Below are 21,149 nucleotides of genomic sequence, written 5' to 3'. Positions count from 1 at the left end.
ATAGCCACAGAAAGCAGCACCGAGCACATTTAATAGTTAAGAGGTAATATTCTCACATAGTCACAAGGGAGCAGCACCGAGCACATACGGTAGGGCCACCCCTACCTGCCTATTTAACTCGGACCCCGCTATCAGAGAGACAGAATCTCTTGGGCGGCATATCGTAGATATAAAGCTTAGAGACGCTCCGCACGTGTTATATACCATTCCTCTCCTTTTGTTTCATAGACGATAGACAATAGACCAAAACCTTTACCAAATAAAGTGAGTTAAAAGCAATCCTGTCTCGGCGGCCTTTCCTGGATTCAAAATAACATAACATTATAAAACAACCTTTTTCTGGGGTCTTTATTTAAAGGTTTTTCACCTTGCTGACAACTAATTACCTCAATAAAGAAAGATAAAGAGGAAACAAAGTTTGGTTATTGAGTGAAATCCAGAAAGATAATAATAATAATAATAATAATACATTTTATTTAAAGGCGCCTCTCTGGGCACTCGAGGACACCGTACAAAGCATAAAAATAAAAAATAAAAAACAGTAAGAAATAAGAAACGGATAAGAAAAGACAATGTAGATGGTTAAGTGGGGTATGCAGTTCTGAATAGGTGAGTTTTTAGCCTTGATTTGAAGAGTGTGAGAGAGTCCAGGTTCCTGAGGTCCGCTGGGAGTGAGTTCCAGAGATGGGGGGCAGAGCGGCTGAAAGCCCTGCTCCCCATGGTGACAAGGCGGGCAGGAGGGACAGAGAGGTGGACAGAGGAGGCCGATCTGAGGGAACGGGAAGGGGTGGCGATGTGGAGGAGTTCGGACAGATAAGGAGGGGAAAGGTTGTGGATGGCCTTGAATGTAAACAGGAGGATTTTGAAGTTTATGCGGAATTTGACAGGGAGCCAGTGAAGTTGCTGCAGAACAGGGGTGATGTACCACCCCTGTTCTGATGCACCATCTCTTTCAAGTGGAGAATGCAGATAAAAAAGGGGAAGAACTTGACAGTGAAAAACCGCTAGTACCGGAAAACTGGCCAAGATAAAGAACAGGAGCTGAAAGCTTTAACAGCAGAGGCCATAACCTGGAGTCCTGGAAAGGAAAAGTGGAGAAAAAAGAAACATTAAAGCACCATTGGACGGTTGCACTTACCTCCACTTTCCTAAATTCACAACTGAACAACCCTTAACGATAAATAGAAAAGAAAGAAAAAATAATCATGGCTGATGAAGCAGCTGGAAAATCTGTTTTCCAGCTGACCAACTAAAGCTTGTGAGAACTACAGCCAAAAGAGCATTAACCTGTCTGGTCAACAGTATAACCCGGACACACCAAGACATGTCTGAGGAGGAACTCAGAGACAGTTTCAGCAGACTCAAAACAGTAGCAGAGGACGTTATGTAGGCTAACGATGAACTGGAAGCTGGCTTTATTGCAGATCTGGAAGAAGAGCTGGAAACTGATGAGGAAGCCATGTTGACTGACCAGCAAAGAGCCGATCTGGAAAAAACTGCAAAGGAGTGTGAGTCCAAACTAAAAGAGGTCAAAGGGCTCATCCAGGACACCATATGGGGAAACTTTGGAAATGTTGAATTATCCATTTCACTACAGACAGCTGATGGTGCATGTGAACATGCTGCTGCCACTGCACCATCAAATAGCAACCAAGAAGCATATGAATTCGTGCTCAACCACCTGCATAGACTGGTGACTGCAAGTCTATGCAGAGACTGCAACGGAGATGTACAGTCGGTGGAAACGTTGGATCCCTCCAGATGAGCAGGAGAGCTACCAGAAACAGCTAAGAACACTCGAGGTTCTCGTCCCCAAGCTTATTTCCAGAAAGGATGACTTCATACAGGCGAGAATAAAAGAGGACACTGAGAGATTAACACAGACAGGGAATGCTTTCAATTATCCTTCACCAGCCATCAGACTGAGACCCACAGCCCTTCCTAAGTTTACTGGCAACAAGCGTGATTTTTACAGATGGAGGAAGGATTGGGAGGCACTACAAAAGCAAAGTGAACCCACTGGGTCGAGTGAGGTGAGGAAGGTTCAATTGCTGGACAGTCTGGAGGACAAAATGACACGAGACCTCCGTATTACAAGTTATAACACTGCAGAGGATATCTTCCGTGTCCTAGAGAACCGATTTGGAAATCAAACGGCTATTGCTATTGAAATAGTGGAGGAACTTCAGAGAATCCCACCTGTCAAAGGACATCAGCCACGTAAAATAGTGGAATTAATTCAAGCAGTAGAAAAGGCGCTTCAGGACATGAGTGATCTCGGACACAGGCACCATTAAAAATCCACTAATGACAAAGTCAATTGAAACCAAGCTTCCAGAGACCCTCAAAAAGGAATGGCTGGTTTATGTAGCTGACAAAAATAATTCTGTGACGCCAGAGAAGCGGTTTGACAGTCTATTGACATTTCTCAAAGAGCAGGAGAACATATACGAACAGCTCGAGCAACTGAGGATCGAAGAGCCGAGTAGAAGGGAGACTCGGACTGAACCAAGACATGCCAGGACCAAATCTACCAAGTCAGGAAATGACCACACAGGTTGCGTAGTCTGTGGTGATGAAAAACACAAAAGAAAGCTGTACTTCTGCAAGCAGTTTCGAGGGCTAAAGCTGACAGAGAAAAGAGCTGCAGTAAAGAAGTTGGGAGCATGCAAAAAGCGTCTTGAAGTTCATGATGAGAGTTCATACTGCAAATCTGCATATCTGTGTAAAAATCAAATCTGCAAGGAAGAACAATCTCCTGAGCATCATTTTTATCTGTGCCCCAATTACGAGATGAGGAAGAGCAGTGTGGATCAGAGAAGGAGAAATTTTGGCCCAGAGGAAGATACAAGCAGGAAGAAATATACAGTGAATCAAGAGGAGTTTTTCAGTAAACTTCCACCAGAGTTGGCAAAACAATGTCGAGATGCGTTCTCCAACACAGCATCAAGAGCCTTCAACACGGCAAAGCATCAGCCAAGCCTTCTAAAGGGAAGTGATCGGCAAGAGCACCCAGTGATTATGATGCTTCTGTAGGTCGTAGCAAATGCTGGACAAAAGGTTGGGACATTAATTGACTTGGCTTCAGATAGCAACTATATAACTCACAACGAGTGAAGCAATCACACTTATCGTCCATGGAGTTGGGGGGGATGAAGGTCCACGTAGAGACACCACAGCAGCTGCAAAAGTTCTTTCCAGACGTCCCAATTGAGGAACTGGTGAGACCAAAAGAAATACATCTGCTCATAAGCCATAGAGAAGGTCGGCTAACGCCTCAGAAGATCAGAACTGTTGGGAGATCTCATTCTGTGGGATGGACCACTGGGAACGACTGTCGGAGGTTGTCATCCTGAGTTGTGTGAGGAGCTTTCCATGTCAGCCAACATGTCCAGAACACACTTCGCAAGATCAATGACAGCAGCTGCTCTAAAGTATGAGGCACTCACTGACTCAGTCCCTGAGGAACTTTCACCAAACAAACAAGTCGCTGCCAAAGTCCAGGAGTCACGAACATCAACCACCAATCGAGACTTCTTGGATTGGTGGAAGTGGGATAGCATTGGAGCAGGATGTGAGCGATTGTGGGGGTTGCCGCTGTGGTAACTGCCAGCCAGGCGGGAAAGAAATTACTCTTGCTGAGGAGAGAGAGCTTGAGGTGGTGAAGGAAGGCCTCACCTATGTAACAGGGGACCGTCACAGTAAAGACCCACATTGGCATGCTAGCTATCCTTGATTGGAAGACCCAGCTTCTCTACCAAATAATAAAAGGACAGTGGAAGCCACATTCCTCAGGATGGAGAGGCAGCTATCCAGAGAACCGGAAGGAGTGGACCGAGGGGCTGCAATCAGATTGTCTGAGGACATGATTGGAGACTGGAAGGGACCAGTAAACAATGTACAAAGTAAATAAGGTGCAAAGTCAAACCAGGAAATGATTTTGTTAAAGGACCGATCACAGCCCTTGCCATCTCCGTTGCCTCGACGGATAGTTAAAAAATATTGGATGCACACGTAGAGCTATAGAGAGGGTCTTCAACAGGCTCTCTGTCAACGGAGAGGGCTCTCCGTGTCTACGTACAGCACTTTACGGAGTAGTATAAATCCACCTTTAGTCCACCGCAGATTTTGCAAGTCGAAAGAGAAAATGCAACCTATTTCATGATATTTGCTTGGCGAAATTGCTAGACAATTTACATCATACATTTCATATACTTATACACACAATTCCTTGTTCGAGTTTAATATCGTTTTGGTAGTTGGTCATCATTTTGATTCAGGGAGCCTGAGGTCTGAACTTCAATTCCTGTGTTCAGATCAGCACTTGCAGCGTGACAGGGGAAAGCTGTGTGATTTCTTGGTGTTCCTTAAAGACATCGAGTTGGACAGTGCAATGCCTCAGCTTTACATACTGTTCTCATTAGTGGCAACAATTGGAGCTACATCTGCATGTGTATAAAGGAGCTTCTCCTGTTTAAAGCGGTTCAAGTCCTACACCCGTAACACAATGGGCCAAGGCCGTTTAAGCAGCCTAGCTCTGCTGGCCATTGAGAGGACACTGGTCAAGTCACTGGAAAAGACAGCTAGTTGGTATGACGGGGTCACAGAGTATTTCCTTGAAAAGGAACAGAGAGCATAATTTACATATACATAAATTTACAATTTATATGATTTAGGCTGAAAATGAGCTTCCCCTCTTTGAAAGACCGGCAGCCACCACTTATCTGACGGTGTCTGCCATGTGTCATTGTAATTTAATCTTAAACAACACTCATTATCCATCCCTGTGCGGTCTCTTACCATTAAAGACGTTAAATTAAAATATAGGCCACTATACGGGACGTAGACCGTAGCCTACGCTCATGAACGCAGCATGACTGCACTTCACCACCACACCACTAGGCTATGTGAGCAAACTGCATACGATCGATTCGATTTGACAGCTCGCAAGTCTGAAGAAGTCACCTTGCTTTTAGCTAAATGTGTTTTTGAGGTAAATACCAATAGGCTACATCTAAAAGATCAATATCACTGTCAGTTATGGAGGCCACCACGGATTTTGAGTTAAGCACTAGTGGTGGCTCAGTTCGAACGAAGGACTCTTTAAAATGAACAAACCGACCTGACTTGCCACTCTCGTTCATCGTCGTTCATATCGTTCATTCGCCGAGACTCGACTCCCAGCTCCACCCACTAGTCGCTAACTTGCAAGTCGCCGTTCGTTCACCGACTGTGTTTAGCGGTGAGGACTGAGAAGTCACGAGAGCCAGCCGGGCAAAAACATGGCGATTCCGAACATGAAGCACTCCCCAGCTAAAAGGAACTTAGTTAATGTTGTGTGGATTGATGACCGTTTGCACCATTGCACGATCGTGATTCGTTTGAAAATGAGAACGAGGGAGGAGCTGAGTCTGACCGACTCGGCTGAGAACGTGCATTCGCAATTCGTTTGAACAAGAATGAGGGAGGAGCCGAGTCTGACTGACTCAGTGACTGAGAATCATGATTCACCGCTACCGGAAGTGCGAACAAACGAACGAACGACTCTTCTTGGTGAACTGACCGACGCGAACTGATTCATTCAAACAAATCATGAAATCCACCACTATTAAGCACCCTTGGTCACCAAGTTGCCTTAATTACATCTGTCGCATATGTCAGTTGAAAACTAAATGTCAAGGGAAAGAGGTGGTGGTATTTCGATCGCTTATTCAAGTTCACTATTTAAGTTCACTCGTTGCTTATAATGGTTTATTTGTTTAATAGTATATATATATATATTCAAAAACTCGCAACTTCAAAAGATTGAAGATTGTAGCCTATTTATTTCACATTCAAAAATGAACAAAACTATCTTCTAAATATACATATATATATATATTTAGAAGATAGTTTTGTTCATTTTTGAATGTGAAGCTAGGTGGTGCTATTATGCATGAAACTTGTTATACATGCACTATTTGTCATGATGAACAACTTTCAAATCGCAACCCATACGGTCAGACCGTTTTGACTTAATGCAAAGGCTACAACTCAACTGAACACCCACACATAAACTGCTTTTGTGCCAAAAGTGGTAAAAGCTGCAAACTTGTCACACATGTACCAGGTGACTGTGGGACTTTATGGTGTGACATTCATAACAATAAGGCAATCAGAAACACAGGCTCCGCTGTCGTGGCTACTAAGAGGAGACTCCATAGTATACCCATGCCAAATTGTCTAGATCTGAAAATAGAAATTGGATGCATTTGTTTGAAGTTGCCTTTCTGAATCACAGCCTCTCTCCAAGGCAGGCTTGGCCTTAAACTGGTGCATACGTAATTTCGCAAACGTACATTTTGACAGTGGATTTTCACACAATATGCTTTAGAAACATGGTTGGTGACTGTTTTGATATGTTAACTTCCGGAAAACCAGTTTTTAAGGCATACCAATGCCACATCACCATAACTCCACATACAGAAGACTTCTAGTTCTCAAAATATACTCTGATCTGCCCCTTTGGAGTCCACATGTTCATACAATGTAGTGGTATTTCGTCAGATTCATGACCATGAGGTCGGTGGTTCAAGACCAACCTCGACCAATCATTCTGTGAAACATGGCATGACATCAAATAATGTCTACCATCATGTATTCATTAGGTCACCACCATAGTCAAACAGTCATACGGTCTGTCATACCGTAGGACCCATTCATGGTTGATTGCAACTATATTTAATGATTGTTTTTATAGGGCGATTATTTTATATATTTTCAAATCTCAATTAATTCTGGCTGAAGCACTTTCTCTCAATACTGGAACAATTTAAAAAAAACGTGTCTGCATTGGACTGCAAAGAAGCACACAAAGGTTGTATAATTGACCTATTGAATGTATTCATAGACCAGTCTCCTCTCCAGCAGTGAGCCCTGAACACAGTTGCAGTTTTCAAAGGGACAGATGTGCTGGATAACACAACATGGGACAGCAAAACTAAGAGAAGACTAATCAACACGTGGATTGTCCCCACTACAGTGGCTCTGGGAGGCGTAGGTCATGAGTTCATCAGCATTTGGAACAATTGGTGATCTGTCAAGCTGATCTGACAGCATGGTTATGTCAGTGCAGCGTCCAGGGAGATGCCGTTGTGGATGTGGTTTATGTGTTTGAAGACTCCATACTCCACATCAGTTCCCCTTTTCCCATTTGTGACTCACTATTTCTCCGTTGCCATATGGATGATATTTAAAATGTTTACTTTTGCCTCTTAATTCCTGCACTGCAGAGGGGAAAAGCATAGTCTTAAAGGCTGATTATGGTTCCACGTCGACGCAACACAAGAGGGTTTACGGACCAATTACGTCCTTGCGGACCCTCCCTGCATCCACCGCAAGGGCCTGCGCTTCCCAAAAATTGTTCACAGAATTAAATGTGACATTTGAAGTGAGTTGATCAGTCTTATTTTCCTCATTTTTTGTAATGACTTTGAATAATATGGGAAACATGAATCGCAATATATCACAGAATTGAATCGCAATAATATTGAATCGTGGCCTAAATATCGCAATACTATCGAATCGTTACATTTTTGACAATGCCCACCCCTATAAAGCATACGTCACCAACTGGGCAACTGTTATCAAAATGTGGCCCCAGTTGCAGAACGGAAGTAGAATCATCATGAGGTGTCATTCACAAGAACTTTCCAACGTCGCGAAAATGTTTCCCCCATAATTCCCAGCGATGCGAACGCGCCATAAAACCAGACACAGAACCAAACAGGTTTATGACTGTGTCGAAGCGTCTGCGTGGTCCGTCAACGTGGAACCATAATCAGCCCTTTAGAAGGGGTGTCTTAAAAATATCACATGTTGTGTTGATTTTTAGTGGTGGATTTCATGATTCGTTTGAATGAATCAGTTTGCATCAGTTCGCCAAGAAGAGTCGTTTGTTTGTTTGTTTGTTTGTTCACATTTCCGGTAGCGGTGAATCATGATTGTCAGTTACCGAGTCGGTCAGATTCAGCTCCTCCCTCGTTTTCATTCTCAAACGAATCACGATCGTGCAATGGTGCAAACGGTCATCAATCAACACAACATTAACTAAGTTCCTTTTAGCTGAGGAGCGCTTCATGTTACGGATGTTCATGTTCACGGAATCTGGATGTTGTTGCCCGGTTGGCTCTCATGACTTCTCAGTCCTTGAGTCTTCACTGCTAAACACAGTCAGTGAACGAACGGCGACTCGCGAGTCAGCGACTAGTGGGTGGAGCTGGGAGCTGAGTCTCGGCGAACGAATGATATGAACGAGATAAACTGAAACGGGGAATCAGGTCGGTTCGTTCATGTTAAAGAGTCGTTCGTTCGAACTGATTCGTTCGTGAACGAGCCATCACTATTGATTTTAACACCTCTGATTTAAGATTGCAGGTGAACCTAATGGAACTGGATCCCACGCTCATGTAGGGCAGGGGTTCCCAACCTTTTTTGTTCCAAGGACCAGCATATTCATAAAAAAATTTGGAGGACCGGTAGTCAGTTTTAATGCCTTCATTTTAAGATGCATCCTTTTTAAACAAAGGATGTGGCTGTTTTTCAAGATGGTTTATTTGTCATATTCACAACAATTAAAGCAACAGCAATAAATGCGTGAGTGTCAGGCTCCCTTCAACAATGCAATAAAATATATAACTATATATAAGATATATACTATATAAATATATACTATATATAAGAGAAACACAAGAAAAGGCACCTGAGACTTCAATAAACTATTATTAACTAATATATATTTTTTACGGGTCCTCGGACTGGGGGTTGGAAGAAGTCTGAGTGCTTCTGTTCGCTGTCAGCCAATCGATTCAAATCAGAGTTAAACCCCACCTCCAGCCACCTGATTGGTCGTCGAAACGAATAAGAAGCACAATAAAGTGAGACGCGGCACGCCCCCTTTACACAGATCAGAGGTCCGCTGTTCTAGACATCAGAGGACCAGAGGAACATCTGATCCCATATATTCAACATACCTCATTCACCGTTATTATCATCACCGGGGGGGTCGCATCACGGAGACATGTGCGCCGCGTCGCTGCGCCCGCTGCTCCTGGTCCTGTTCCTGGGGGGTCGGGTCTGCCTCGGGGGTCGCCCGCTGCTCGTGTTCCTGATCGACGGATTCCGGTTCGACTACATGGACGAGCTGAGCGGCCTACCGGGGTTCAGGGAGCTGGTGGAGACCGGGGTGAAGGTGGACTACGTCACCCCCGAGTTCCCGAGCCTGTCCTACCCTAATTACTACTCGTTGATGACAGGTAGATAGGTGTGTGTGCGTGTGCGTGTGTGCGTGTGCGTGTGCGTGTGTGCGTGTGCGCGTGCGCGTGTGCGTGTGCGTGTGTGTGTGGAGATCTAAAGTTAGCAGGACGTCATAGGAGACTTTATAACCGAGTCTGCATCAGACTACATCGCTCAATGAGACGCAGACAGCAGCTTCTGGATGTTCTGCAGAGCTGGGATGGATGGTGGAAGACGGAACATTTCACCACTGATGTTAAAGGATAATTCTGGTATTTTGAACATTGAGCCCCCTTTCTGGTTTGTATAGGATGAAATAGAGTGGTTGACACCGACATTTGTTATTGCTCCTGTCTCGGGTATTTGGCTCATTTCGAATCTGCCTGCTTCAGAATGGCTGGCGACGGGCATTCACAAACCTGTCCTTAAAACAACCCTTAGCGTTCGTTTTCAGAAATGTGCAACTCACCGAGTGGTAAGTGGTGTTCGTTGATGTTCCAAATCAAGTATCGTAGCGAAATACAGTTTCTGTCGGGTTCTATTGCACATTTTTCGCATTTTGCCATTGATTTCTGTTGGAAGACTCATTTCTCATTGGCCGGGAACGAAAAGGGGGCTGTTTACATTTGGTTGTAGTCTTTCCGCTCGATTCTAGCCCTACTGTTGAGACGAACCAAGCGAAAAGACTACAACCAAACGTAAACAGCCCCCCTTTCCGTTTCCGGCCAACGAGCAATGATGAGTCAGGGGCGATTCGAAATGAGCCAAATACCCGAGACGGGACCAATAGTCAAAATTTCTGTGTCAACCACTCTATTTCATCCAGAAAGGGGGCTCAATGTTGAATATACCGGAATTGTCCTTTACTTTGAATCAAATCAAACCCTTTGGTCCAGCAAGTTTGTCTGGAGTGTGTTTGGAAAAAAAGAGAGAAATAATAGTCAAAAACGAAATTATATATTATTTAGTTTATATATATATATATATGTTATTATATATGAAAAAACAAAGTTCAGAGCAAAATGCCGTGTCATTTGCCAGGGTGGGGGAGACAGGCTGGTACAAGCAGCCTCCCCTCCTCAGTCTGCTCAGAGTCCCAGGGAGGGGCGACAGGCCGGTACAAGCATCTTTAGTCCGCTCCGTGCCAGCAGGGTGGGGTGGAAACGCCCAGACAACATGGATCAAAGTTATTATTAGAAAGACTTTCTTACAAACATTCAAATAAGTTGCCCAATAATGCTGTCCTCCCTGCTGGGAGATGGCCGTCTGCCCCAAGCTGAAGGAGGGACAATATATATACATATAAGATTATATATTCATTACAATGAGAGAGCAAGAGAGAGAGACCTTTATAGCGTTCAGTAAGGCTGCAAAATGTCTACAATGTTCAATCATATGTTAGCCACAGACTCTTATACAGCACAATATTGCATTTTTATCGATGACGTGAGAAACAGGTTGTTATGATGATTTAGTTACTTAACTTAGTCTTCTATAATACCTCTACTTATACTTAAAAGAATCTATACTTGGCTCAAACCTACAGGCAAATGAAAAGCGAAAAGAGAATTTGCCCAAATGCCAGGTTATCGTATAAAATGCCCAGTCACTTGCAGATGAATGTGTGTGTGTGTGTACGTGCATGAGAGCTTGTGTGCGTGTATGAGAGCGTGCGTTTGTGCGTGCGTGCGAGAGACAAACCATCATTATGCTCCGACCCGCTGCAGGACGGGGAGTCTCCCCACTTGATGTGCTGAGGTTGTGGATTTAGACGGGTCACATTTGTCTCCGCCAGCCAAGCGATTAATTCTGATAGCCCTACAGAGAAACGGATCAGGAACTCTGGGCTTCTGATACATTTTCAATCACGCAAAGCATATTCATCTATACATTTTGCTGACGTCCCAACGTCACTTCTCTTCTCCACCAATAGGCCTTCTTCCTAGAGGTGTTTAGGGGGAACAAGTGCAGCTCAGTTACTTCAGGACGGGTCTGCGTAGGCATGCCAGTGTCCATATAAAGGTCATGACCCCGTGTTACAGCTCTGTGATGAAGGTCTCACAGATTAGTGTTTTGTAACTGGGAGTGCAACATTTATGACGGTGGTTGGGAAGGGAGGTAATGATAGAGACGAGGCATGGCTGTGCTGTTTGTTTTGAGACAAAAGGCCTTGTGCTGGCCAGCTGCTATCGCCAGTACCAGAACCCAGCATCTTTGCCAGGAAAAACATTGACCGATAACCAACAATCCGTACTGACACTTTCTCCTGTGCGTTGTTCAGTGAAACACGTGATTTGTCTAAAGATGTTGACCCACACACCAGGTGCCTTCACCTGTTAGTATTTGAAGTAAAGCTGGGCAGTATCAATAAAATAAGTTAGAATAAAAATAACACAATATGTGACTATATATTGTGTTATTTATATCATCATGTATGAGTGTATTATGGCTCACTGTTCTCACTCAGGTTTTGTTTACTTTTAGTCTGAACAAACAAGTTCATCATCTTGTGTGCCAGGGTGCAAGTTCACGCTACAATATTTGTGAAATCTGATTTGTTCTTGTTCTGGACGGGTCCTGGATGGCTTTCCAAGCTCTTCCTTGCTCATCATTTCCATGCCAACTTGGATCACTCTCCTAAATTAAACAATAAGTTCAGTACAGCTCAGAAGTGGCAAACAAAGGCAGTAGCCCCAACCTCAGGCCAGTATCGACCTCCCTCCTCCAGAGAGGTCGTCCCAGGGCCGTCTGCAGAGCCTCATGGGGCCAGGAGGTCATGAAGGTTCTAGATTAGTCTGTGGATTAATAACATACAAACTCCATTCTGGGGGAAGGGGGCATTCCACTTCTTCACCAATCACATTGCTGGAGGAGGGGGTCTGGCTGAGGCTAACACAAGAAAGTGTCTATAAAGGTTTCCAACCATGTAGACTGGCACTGTAGAAATACACAGGTTAAAATACACAGATGGTATTTGTTTGCAATTTGAAGAGTTTATTGCTGACCTGTCGCTTGTTAAGCAACTTGTTTACACTATTTCTAGATCTAATGGTCCACTCGTTAACTTGTGGAGTCCTCACAGGGTTAATACATATATATTATAGTTATTATTTAACTATTATAGTTATTATTTTACTGATAAATAAATAAGGAACATTTAACACAGAGTTGTAAAGGAGAAGACATCCTGTGTTTGACCTGTAAATTCATCAATAAAAACAAATCATTAAATAAAATCATGTATACAGATCTGATCAGTAAACATGATATAATATTGATGGATGAACTGGCCAAACTAACCAGGATCTATGCTATCAATTCAGGTTTGAGATATCCTTTTGTCCCTTCATTAAATAAGACAGCAGCTCTCTAATGATCTTAATGTCAGTGCTGTGGCCTTTCCCTGATCAACCTGTTGTGTGTAACCTTTGTTCCCCAGGCCGTAGCTGTGATGTCCATCAGATGACCGGGAACTACATGTGGGACGAGGTATCCATGAAGGAGTTCCTCATCGGGACCAACCCCGACAGCCGTCTGCCCATGTGGTGGGACGGGTCTGAACCAATCTGGGTCACCATGCAGAAGGAGGGCAAGAACGTGGCAATGTACTACTGGCCCGGTGCGTATGAAACGATCCGTTCCACATCCATACAGAGAGCCAAGGAAGGCATTACGGAAAAGCATGTGAATAACTGCTTTACAACACCTGGCTAAGCTCATACTTTGAGATCAAGTCCAGTAGAGTTTGTGTGAGTTTGTGTGTTTGTGGGAGTAAACCTTTTTGTTGGCTTATTGCGGTTGAAAAATCACTATATTTAAACCTTCCTCTTTATCTAAGACCATTGGACAAGACATATATTTAAACCTCCCGCTTTATCTAAGACCATAGGACAAGACATATTAAAACATTACTGTCGTGAGTAAATTTGCGAGATCAAACTGATGTAGTAACTGTACTACACTTAACTGGAGTAACTGATGATACAGCCTTACTCAGGTCAGAGATAGAAAAGGTTGTGCAATGTAGTGGGGGGCACAACCTAACAAACGTTAAAAAAACAAGAAGAAATGGTTTTTGATCCCAGGTCTGTTGGTGATCACAGCCCAGTTCTAATTAAAGGGGAGAGAGTTGAGCAGGTAACAACATACAAGTACTTAGGTATTCACTTTGATTCTCAGTAACCATGGGCTCACAAAGAGTATGTCTGTTCACAAACTAGTCAGCGTCTGCATGGCTCAGGGTCCATGGAGTGGAAAAAAGCTGTGTGTGTGTGTGTGTGTGTGTGTGTGTGTGTGTGTGTGTGTGTGTGTGTGTGTGTGTGTGTGTGTGTGTGTGTGTGTGTGTGTGTGTGTGTGTGTGTGTGTGTGTGTGTGTGGTTGGTTAAATGTTATGGCTTTATAGGGGGTAATGTGCAATATCTTGGTGTAGGACATTTGTGCAATATTTAATGTTACGGCTTTATTGGGGGGAATGTGCAATATCTTGGCTCTATATTTTTTTTGGTGTAGGGCATCATGCAATATTTTTGGTGTGTATATGGATCTGTGTGTGTCACTGAATGTTAACTGTAGTTTGATTGTATATGTATACGTGCAAATTGTGTGTACATGGAGAGACTGTGTGCTCTCCATCACCTGTGTATAATATATAATATCATGGCCAAAAGCTGTGTGCGCCGCCAGATGATATTATGAATCCTAAACAACTCTCTCGAATGCCTAAGAGAAATTTCTCCTAAGGGAGACAATAAAGGCTTATCTTATATTATCTTAACTCGCGTCAATCACTCCCACGAGGAAAGTTTGTATACTCGCGAGAGCAAACTCAGACGAACATGTGGCCGGCGAAAATATTTGCTTTTGGTGTGAACAATGTAATAGTATTAGTACTACGTAGTAATAGTAATCAAGCAATAGTATCTCATAAGTAAGAAAGACAGCAATCGTCGAATAAGACAACACATTGTCTTTAGCCACTCTACGCATGGATAGGAACATCAGCCCGGCTTTCAGGATTAGAACGTGTGGACCAGACCGTACACATTGTTGTGAATGTGTGTTTGTTTCCTCTGTGTGTCCCAGGTTGTGAGGTTGAGATTCTGGGGGTGCGCCCATCCTTCTGTGAGGAGTACGTCTACAACCCTTCTGTAAAGAACCTGACTGACTCCATCGAGGACGCTCTCGACAGCTTGGAGTGAGTTTCACATCCTCAACATCTTTAGGGTCAACCGTCATTCGTTGAATTAAAGTTTATTGAGCACTTTGCTTGCAGTCATAGTCTAGATTAAGTTAATCTACAGTCAACTTCCCCCAATTCTAAATTCACGTCATAGTTTGGAGGACACAATCTAATAAATTATTAATACAATGCAAATAATCAAAACAAAGCTAAAACCCCATCTCACGGTCCCTACGTTTTTAAAGCATTTACAAGTATTAGTATTATTAGTAAGAATACGTTACTTAGTATACTTAGAATACATTACTAGTACTCAAACTACATTGCTGTCTGGGTCAGCATTGCTATAATCGAATAGCAAGAATTAGTGGTGTAAGAAAAGTAAATTTGTTGGGCTTTGTTTGGATAGTCTGTCTCATCAGAATCTAAGTTATCATCATGTCTACTGAGTCATAACTTCAGCTGCCTGATTACAAGGTCAGGGCTGCTAGGATAAGGAGCAGGATAAGCAGAGTGTAATGTCTGTGTTCATATCTCTTGACAGGTCAGGCAAAGCAGAGATGGCCGCAATATATTATGAGAAGATCGACGTGGAGGGCCACCATTTTGGACCTGACTCACACCAAATCAAAACAGCGGTGCGAGAACTGGACACGGCCTTGCAGATGCTGAACAAGAAGATCAAGGTTCATACAAAACATTGTTGTTTGAGTTCACCACTCAGAAATATGGCACAAGTTTATATATTTTCTTTCACTTGAACTGGTGTGTACGAGGTGTGTGTTTGACAGGTGTGTTCCTCCACAGGAGAAGGACTTGGGGGACAAGCTTAACGTCATGCTGTTCTCTGACCACGGCATGACCGCGATCCAGTGGATGGAGCGTGTCATCGAGCTGGACCAACACATCGACATGGCTGACATCGTCAAGATGATGGACCGAGGCGTGGTGGTCAGCCTGTGGCCCAAACACAACAAGGAGCAGGAGGTGAGAGCGCTGTGTGTGCCGGCACAGAGCCCACTGATCAGGTGACGTCTCAGAGCCCACTGATCAGGTGACGTCTCAGAGCCCACTGATCAGATGACGTCTCAGAGCCCACTGATCAGATGACGTCACAGAGCCCACTGATCAGGTGACGTCACAGAGCCCACTGATCAGATGACGTCTCAGAGCCCACTGATCAGATGACGTCACAGAGCCCACTGATCAGGTGACGTCACAGAGCCCACTGATCAGGTGACGGCACAGAGCCCACTGATCAGGTGACGCTACAGATCACACTGATCAGGTGACGTCACAGAGCCCACTGATCAGGTGACGTCACAGAGCCCACTGATCAGGTGACGTCACAGAGCCCACTGATCAGGTGACGTCACAGAGCCCACTGATCAGGTGACGTCACAGAACCCACTGATCAGGTGACGTCACAGAGCCCACTGATCAGGTGACGTCACAGAGCCCACTGATCAGGTGACGTCACAGAGCCCACTGATCAGGGCACCTTGGTTTTGGTTGAGCTCCGGAGCGCTGAGCTGGAAGACCAGAGGTCGTCCCCGGCAACCATCAAAACGTCACACAGCTTCTGGTAACCTTCTGGTGGACTGTGTTGCTCTGCAGGCTTCCTCCGTCTCTATTGGCTACATCAGATCTGAGGGCCAGAATGTATGATGGACGTTACCTGGTAACGGCGAGTCACAGGTCACTCATGCAATATTGTGCATTGAACCTGTGGACTTGTCATTTGGGTCCATAGTGACGTATAACCTTGATAATCTTGATAAAAGAGACATTATTTACGTATCAAGCTTGTGTATTGGGCAAAGTAGACCCAAGATGCACAACCTCAAACACAACACAGCAGCAGACCACGAGGTGTTACTAGTTGTATAGTATATCTGCTCTAACCTGAGCTGTACTATATCTGCTCGTTTGATGTCATTCAAAGCATTTGGGACTTTTTGGAGTGAAGGCTCCAGCAGGTAATAAAAAACATAAAGGTGAGAATTAACATGGTGTGTGTGTGTGTGTCCGTCCAGGTGTTCTCCGCTCTGAGTCGGGTTCCTAACATGCGAGTGTACGACAGACAGAACATCCCGGAGCGGTTCCACTACAAAGGAGGGAAGTTTGTTCCCCCGCTGACACTGGTGGCCGAGCCTGGTTGGTTCATCACTGAGGTGACGCACACGCACGCACGCAAACGCACGCACGTACACACACACAGACCATGAGAGGTCATTAGTGGCATGGTGGCAAAAGCTAAAGAGTTTGAATTCACAGAATGGAGTCCAACATACACTGCAACATGTACAGCCCATTTTCCCGCCATCGCCATGACGTCCAATGTTCTTTAGTAGTTCTTTAAGATGTTAATAAAAAAACAAGCACAAAAGATAGCATAGTATGTTTGTTAACGCTGAGAATCAGGAATGGAATTGGTCAGTGTGTGGTGTTCTGTGTTTGCAAAATGGTGGCTTTACACACAGTTAACTATAAATACATTAAAATATGTCTTCAGGTATATGGTCTCTCATGATTTCTAAGTTTGAAAAATGGTCTAGTGTGTGTCAGGCATTACCACACACTCAACTTTGTTGTTATTTGTGTATTTGTTGTTTTCTAGAACAAAGCGACTCTTCCTTACTGGAACAATGGTACTGGGGCCTCAGGATGGCAGAAGGGTTGGCATGGTTACGACAACACCTTCAATGACATGAAGGCTTTCTTTCTGGCAACAGGACCTGGTAACAAACCTTCATCATTAAGCAATGTGTCATTTAACAGGGACTTTATTTGAAAGTGGTGATGGACAGATGAGGAACAAAGCCACTCAGTTTAACCTACCCTAGAGTAAAGTCTGTAGTTTAACTCACCAGGCCCCTAGTGTAACGTCTGTAGTTTAACCTACCGGGCCCCTAGTGTAACGTCTGTAGTTTAACCTACCGGGCCCCTAGTGTAACGTCTGTAGTTTAACTCACCGGGCCCCTAGTGTAACGTCTGTAGTTTAACCTACCAGGCCCCTAGTGTAACGTCTGTAGTTTAACTCACCGGGCCCCTAGTGTAACGTCTGTAGTTTAACCTTCCGGGGCCCTAGAGTTAAGTCTGTATTTTAACCTTCCGGGGCCCTAGAGTTAAGTCTGTATTTAACCTACCGGGCCCCTCTTGTAACATCAGTAGTTTAACCAACTGGGCTCCTAGAGTAATGTCTGTAGTTTAACCCAGCAGGCCCCTAGAGTAACGTCTGAAGTTTAACCTACCGGGCCCCTAGAATAACGTATTTAACCTACCAGGCCCCTAGTGTAAAGTCTGGAGAATTCAAAACGACTGTGTGTGTTGATGACGTGTGGCTGGCAATTTTCTGTTTGTTTTATTTCCTCACCGTAGAACCGATGGTCGTAGAAAGATTAATTAACTGGAAACCGTGATGTTTCTAGGGCGGTTAATGGTGAAACCAGTTGAACCCCCCCTCGCCTAAAGCACACTCAGTCTCTAAGTCTCCACAGTATGTGTGAACACCTCTCATGCTGTGTGCTGAGATCATCTCCTGGTTCTCTGGAGTTCCTCCAGGGTTCATGTGATTACAACCTTACAATCTGGTCGAGCAGATGAAGTCCAGAAGCATCTTCCCTCCTAATCTCCCATCTCGTATTGATAGCTGAGAAGTCTCCTATATTATATGAATTGCAATGATGTCAAAACTCAATGTCGGAGCCAATCCCTTATCAGAAACAGAATATACCCGTCCCCAAGTCAAATAGTCTGCCAGCAGATGACGTAGCAAAGGGATGCAAAACGTCTCATCAGTGGCACCTGTTGTAAACCAAACCCACTTTCACAGATGATGTAAAAGTGAAGCGACATTGTTAGAAAACTTTCTGCCTCGGATCCAGGATGACTCGTGGAGGATGCAGAAGCAGTGGTGATTTTGGTTATCACCACAAACACGTGTTAAAGTAAAATAATACAGGGTGAATTCATAGATTAGATATATCTTAGACTTATCTTAATATCTATCAAGCCTTTATGAAGTCAGAGGGTAGAAGGTCAACATATTTATACTAAAAAGTGTCAACGTCAACTTTTGGCAAGTGAGAAAGAGAATGTACTGGTAGTAAAGACTAACTCCGCCTCCTCCTCATAGAGAATGTACTGGTAGTAAAGACTAACTCCGCCTCCTCCTCATAGAGAATGTACTGGTAGTAAAGACTAACTCCGCCTCCTCCTCATAGAGAATGTACTGGTAGTAAAGACTAACTCCGCCTCCTCCTCAGACTTCAAGAAGGGCTTGCGGGCGGCGCCCATCCGGGCCGTGGACATCTACAACCTCATGTGCTCGACGGCGGGCGTGGCGCCACTGCCCAACAACGGCTCCTGGTCGCGGGTAGAGTACCTGCTGAGCGGCGGCAGCACCCCGCCCCGCCTGCTGCCCTGGAGCCTTCTGACCGCCCTGCTGCTGGCCCTGCTGGGGGTGGGCCGCCACTGAGGGGCTCTCAGCCAAGAAGCCCCCCCCACCGGGGAGGAGCTGTGGAGAGAAGACTGACCGGGACGCGCTAGAAAGACTTTTAGATGACAGCAGTGTAGGAAGACTGAGAGACATCAAACATTGAACCACTGATTTTACTGATTAAAGTCGTGGACACGACCGCTTGTCATGCATATCAAACATTTGTAATATCTAAGAATGGCCCCAGTCTCCATCAGGAGGCTGCAGGTTTGAATCCCATCCCTCCGCACACCTCAAGATAATGTGCACCGGTGGTGCAGAGTGATTGCACGTGGACGTGCTGACGATGACAGATGGTGAATATCTGTTTTCAGGGCTATAATGGCCTACAAAGCTAGGAAATCTTATAAAAGGAAAGGGAGTCGGATATGGAGGGAGAAGGTACAGCCTGGCCCTCCTTTAGATCTGTTCTATGTTCTACTCCGACCTCCAGCCTTCAATCCCTCCAACAAGAGACAAGGTCCTCCAGAAGAGAACCTTATCGGGACGTCTTGCCGCAGTCGTCCACAGAAAATAGATTTTCAAGCATTGACATTGAATTGAAAAATAAATCTGAAAAGCAATTTCAACATTTCTAGATAGCGTGAAAAGCTGCAGGCTCTCACACGTTATGACACGGACACACCTTCTCATATCTTTGTCTGTTCGGTTAATGTTCTCTTCTCTTGTCATTAACTCTGTGAATGCTTTGTAAGAAACATTTTGGAAATAAAACTAGTCTTAAAGAGATGGGCCTTATTCCATTTGTTTTCAAATACATGAGGTTGTTGGTATCTAGATACATCTAGTATTTTTAAATTTAAAATACTTGAATTACAATTTCAGATTTAAACCTAAACATTCCCATGTCTAACCTAATACCTACACTTTGGTGTATACCAGCGTAACCTTAATAACCCGACCAAACAATATCAACCAAATAGGCCTACCTTAACAGAACCATATCTAACCCAATAGCCCTACATTAACAGAACCATATCCAACCAAATAGGCCTACCTTAACAGAACCATATCCAACCAAATAGGCCTACCTTAAGAGAACCATATCTAATCCAATAGGGCTACCTTAACAGAACCATATCTAACCCAATAGGCATACCTTAACAGAACCATATCTAACCAAATAGGCCTACCTTAACAGAACCATATTTAACCCAATAGGCCTAGCATAACAGAACCAAATCTAACCCGATAGGCTTACCTTAACCATTCATAGCACTATGGCTAAACCTAAGGTGATAATGTGTACCATCGGTTGCCTTCTCTTGCTGCGTTTTCCTGCACTCACTCAACAACAATCGGCAGCCAAATCCAACACTGCAGTCCTGTGTTGATTTCTGTCAGCCTCCACCATCACCAGTATAATCCTAGTTGTACCCTTTTTTATGTTGTTTGTTTTCTCATACACTGAGGTACACACACATTAAGGGTCATTAACACTGAAGAGGCCCCACACACAACGTTGTCCCGTTGAGTATTTGGGGCCAAAGCAATCATCTTCCTTAGCTTGTCCTCACGCTTCGAGAGACAAGAGCAAGACATGTGAAATCTATAAACAAATCATGAGATATCAAATAAAATAATACAATAATTAGTCTATGGGGAACCAAAAGTGTATCCTCACATTTCAGACATCTTGACCCCCTACATGAAGATGCAGTATAAAGGCAGAGTGAACCGATTGGAGCATAGCCCAGACGGTCGTCCAATCAACAGGCTCTCTTTAAAATGAGTCTCCTCTCATGGCTTCAAAGGATTACTGCTGTTTATAATCCATGTAATGATGAACCAAACACACCAGCGTAACCAAACATTGTTAATTTTTATTATCTTAAAAAGTAACACAATCCCCATGGGGTAATATATCACATACACTACAACAACGGTAACACCAGCACTACACATAGAGGGACTTTTTTATGGGGTGCCCTTTGTCTAGTTGAGCATGTGCAAAATAACAACATTAAAGCTTCAAATTGCCTTTCTTAAAAATGGTGCATCAGTTGGAGGTGTCAGAAGAAGAATTGTTTTTTTTAAAAGACGCATTTTGTAGCTAAATGTGTTTTCTTTTTGCTGAACGTGCTTAGCCGGACAAACACCACCCCCAAAAACCTTTTCCCCAATATTATAGACATTTACAAAAGAATCCCTCTTTTTATTGTTTAAATTATTCTGACTAGGCATGACAGATAAACA

General features: G+C 44.0%; 1 protein-coding gene across 1 annotated transcript; it reads left to right on the top strand.

The window, feature by feature from the left end:
- The first annotated feature begins 8,961 nt into the window (after nucleotides 1–8,961).
- On the top strand, nucleotides 8,962–19,608 carry enpp6 (ectonucleotide pyrophosphatase/phosphodiesterase 6). Its single transcript, XM_084469588.1, has 8 exons — nucleotides 8,962–9,293; nucleotides 12,713–12,892; nucleotides 14,356–14,467; nucleotides 14,997–15,138; nucleotides 15,260–15,439; nucleotides 16,489–16,626; nucleotides 17,073–17,193; nucleotides 18,721–19,608. The coding sequence occupies exons 1-8, from the start codon at nucleotides 9,059–9,061 to the stop codon at nucleotides 18,930–18,932; spliced, it is 1,320 nt and encodes a 439-aa protein (XP_084325714.1). The 5' UTR covers nucleotides 8,962–9,058; the 3' UTR covers nucleotides 18,933–19,608.
- Nucleotides 19,609–21,149: the final 1,541 nt, after the last annotated feature.

The sequence above is a fragment of the Micromesistius poutassou genome, assembly GCF_964030765.1.
Source record: "Micromesistius poutassou genome assembly, chromosome: 6".
Lineage (NCBI taxonomy): Eukaryota > Metazoa > Chordata > Actinopteri > Gadiformes > Gadidae > Micromesistius > Micromesistius poutassou.
Note: the sequence above shows the minus strand (reverse complement) of the source record. Positions and strands in the feature narration are given on the sequence as shown.

Coding starts and splice junctions, on each gene's coding strand:
- enpp6 (XM_084469588.1), top strand. CDS start 9,059: ATGTGCGCCGCGTCGCTGCGCCCGCTGCTCCTGGTCCTGTTCCTGGGG. Junction 12,893..14,355: donor GGCAATGTACTACTGGCCCG/GTGCGTATGAAA, acceptor TGTGTGTCCCAG/GTTGTGAGGTTGAGATTCTG. Junction 15,440..16,488: donor AACACAACAAGGAGCAGGAG/GTGAGAGCGCTG, acceptor GTGTCCGTCCAG/GTGTTCTCCGCTCTGAGTCG.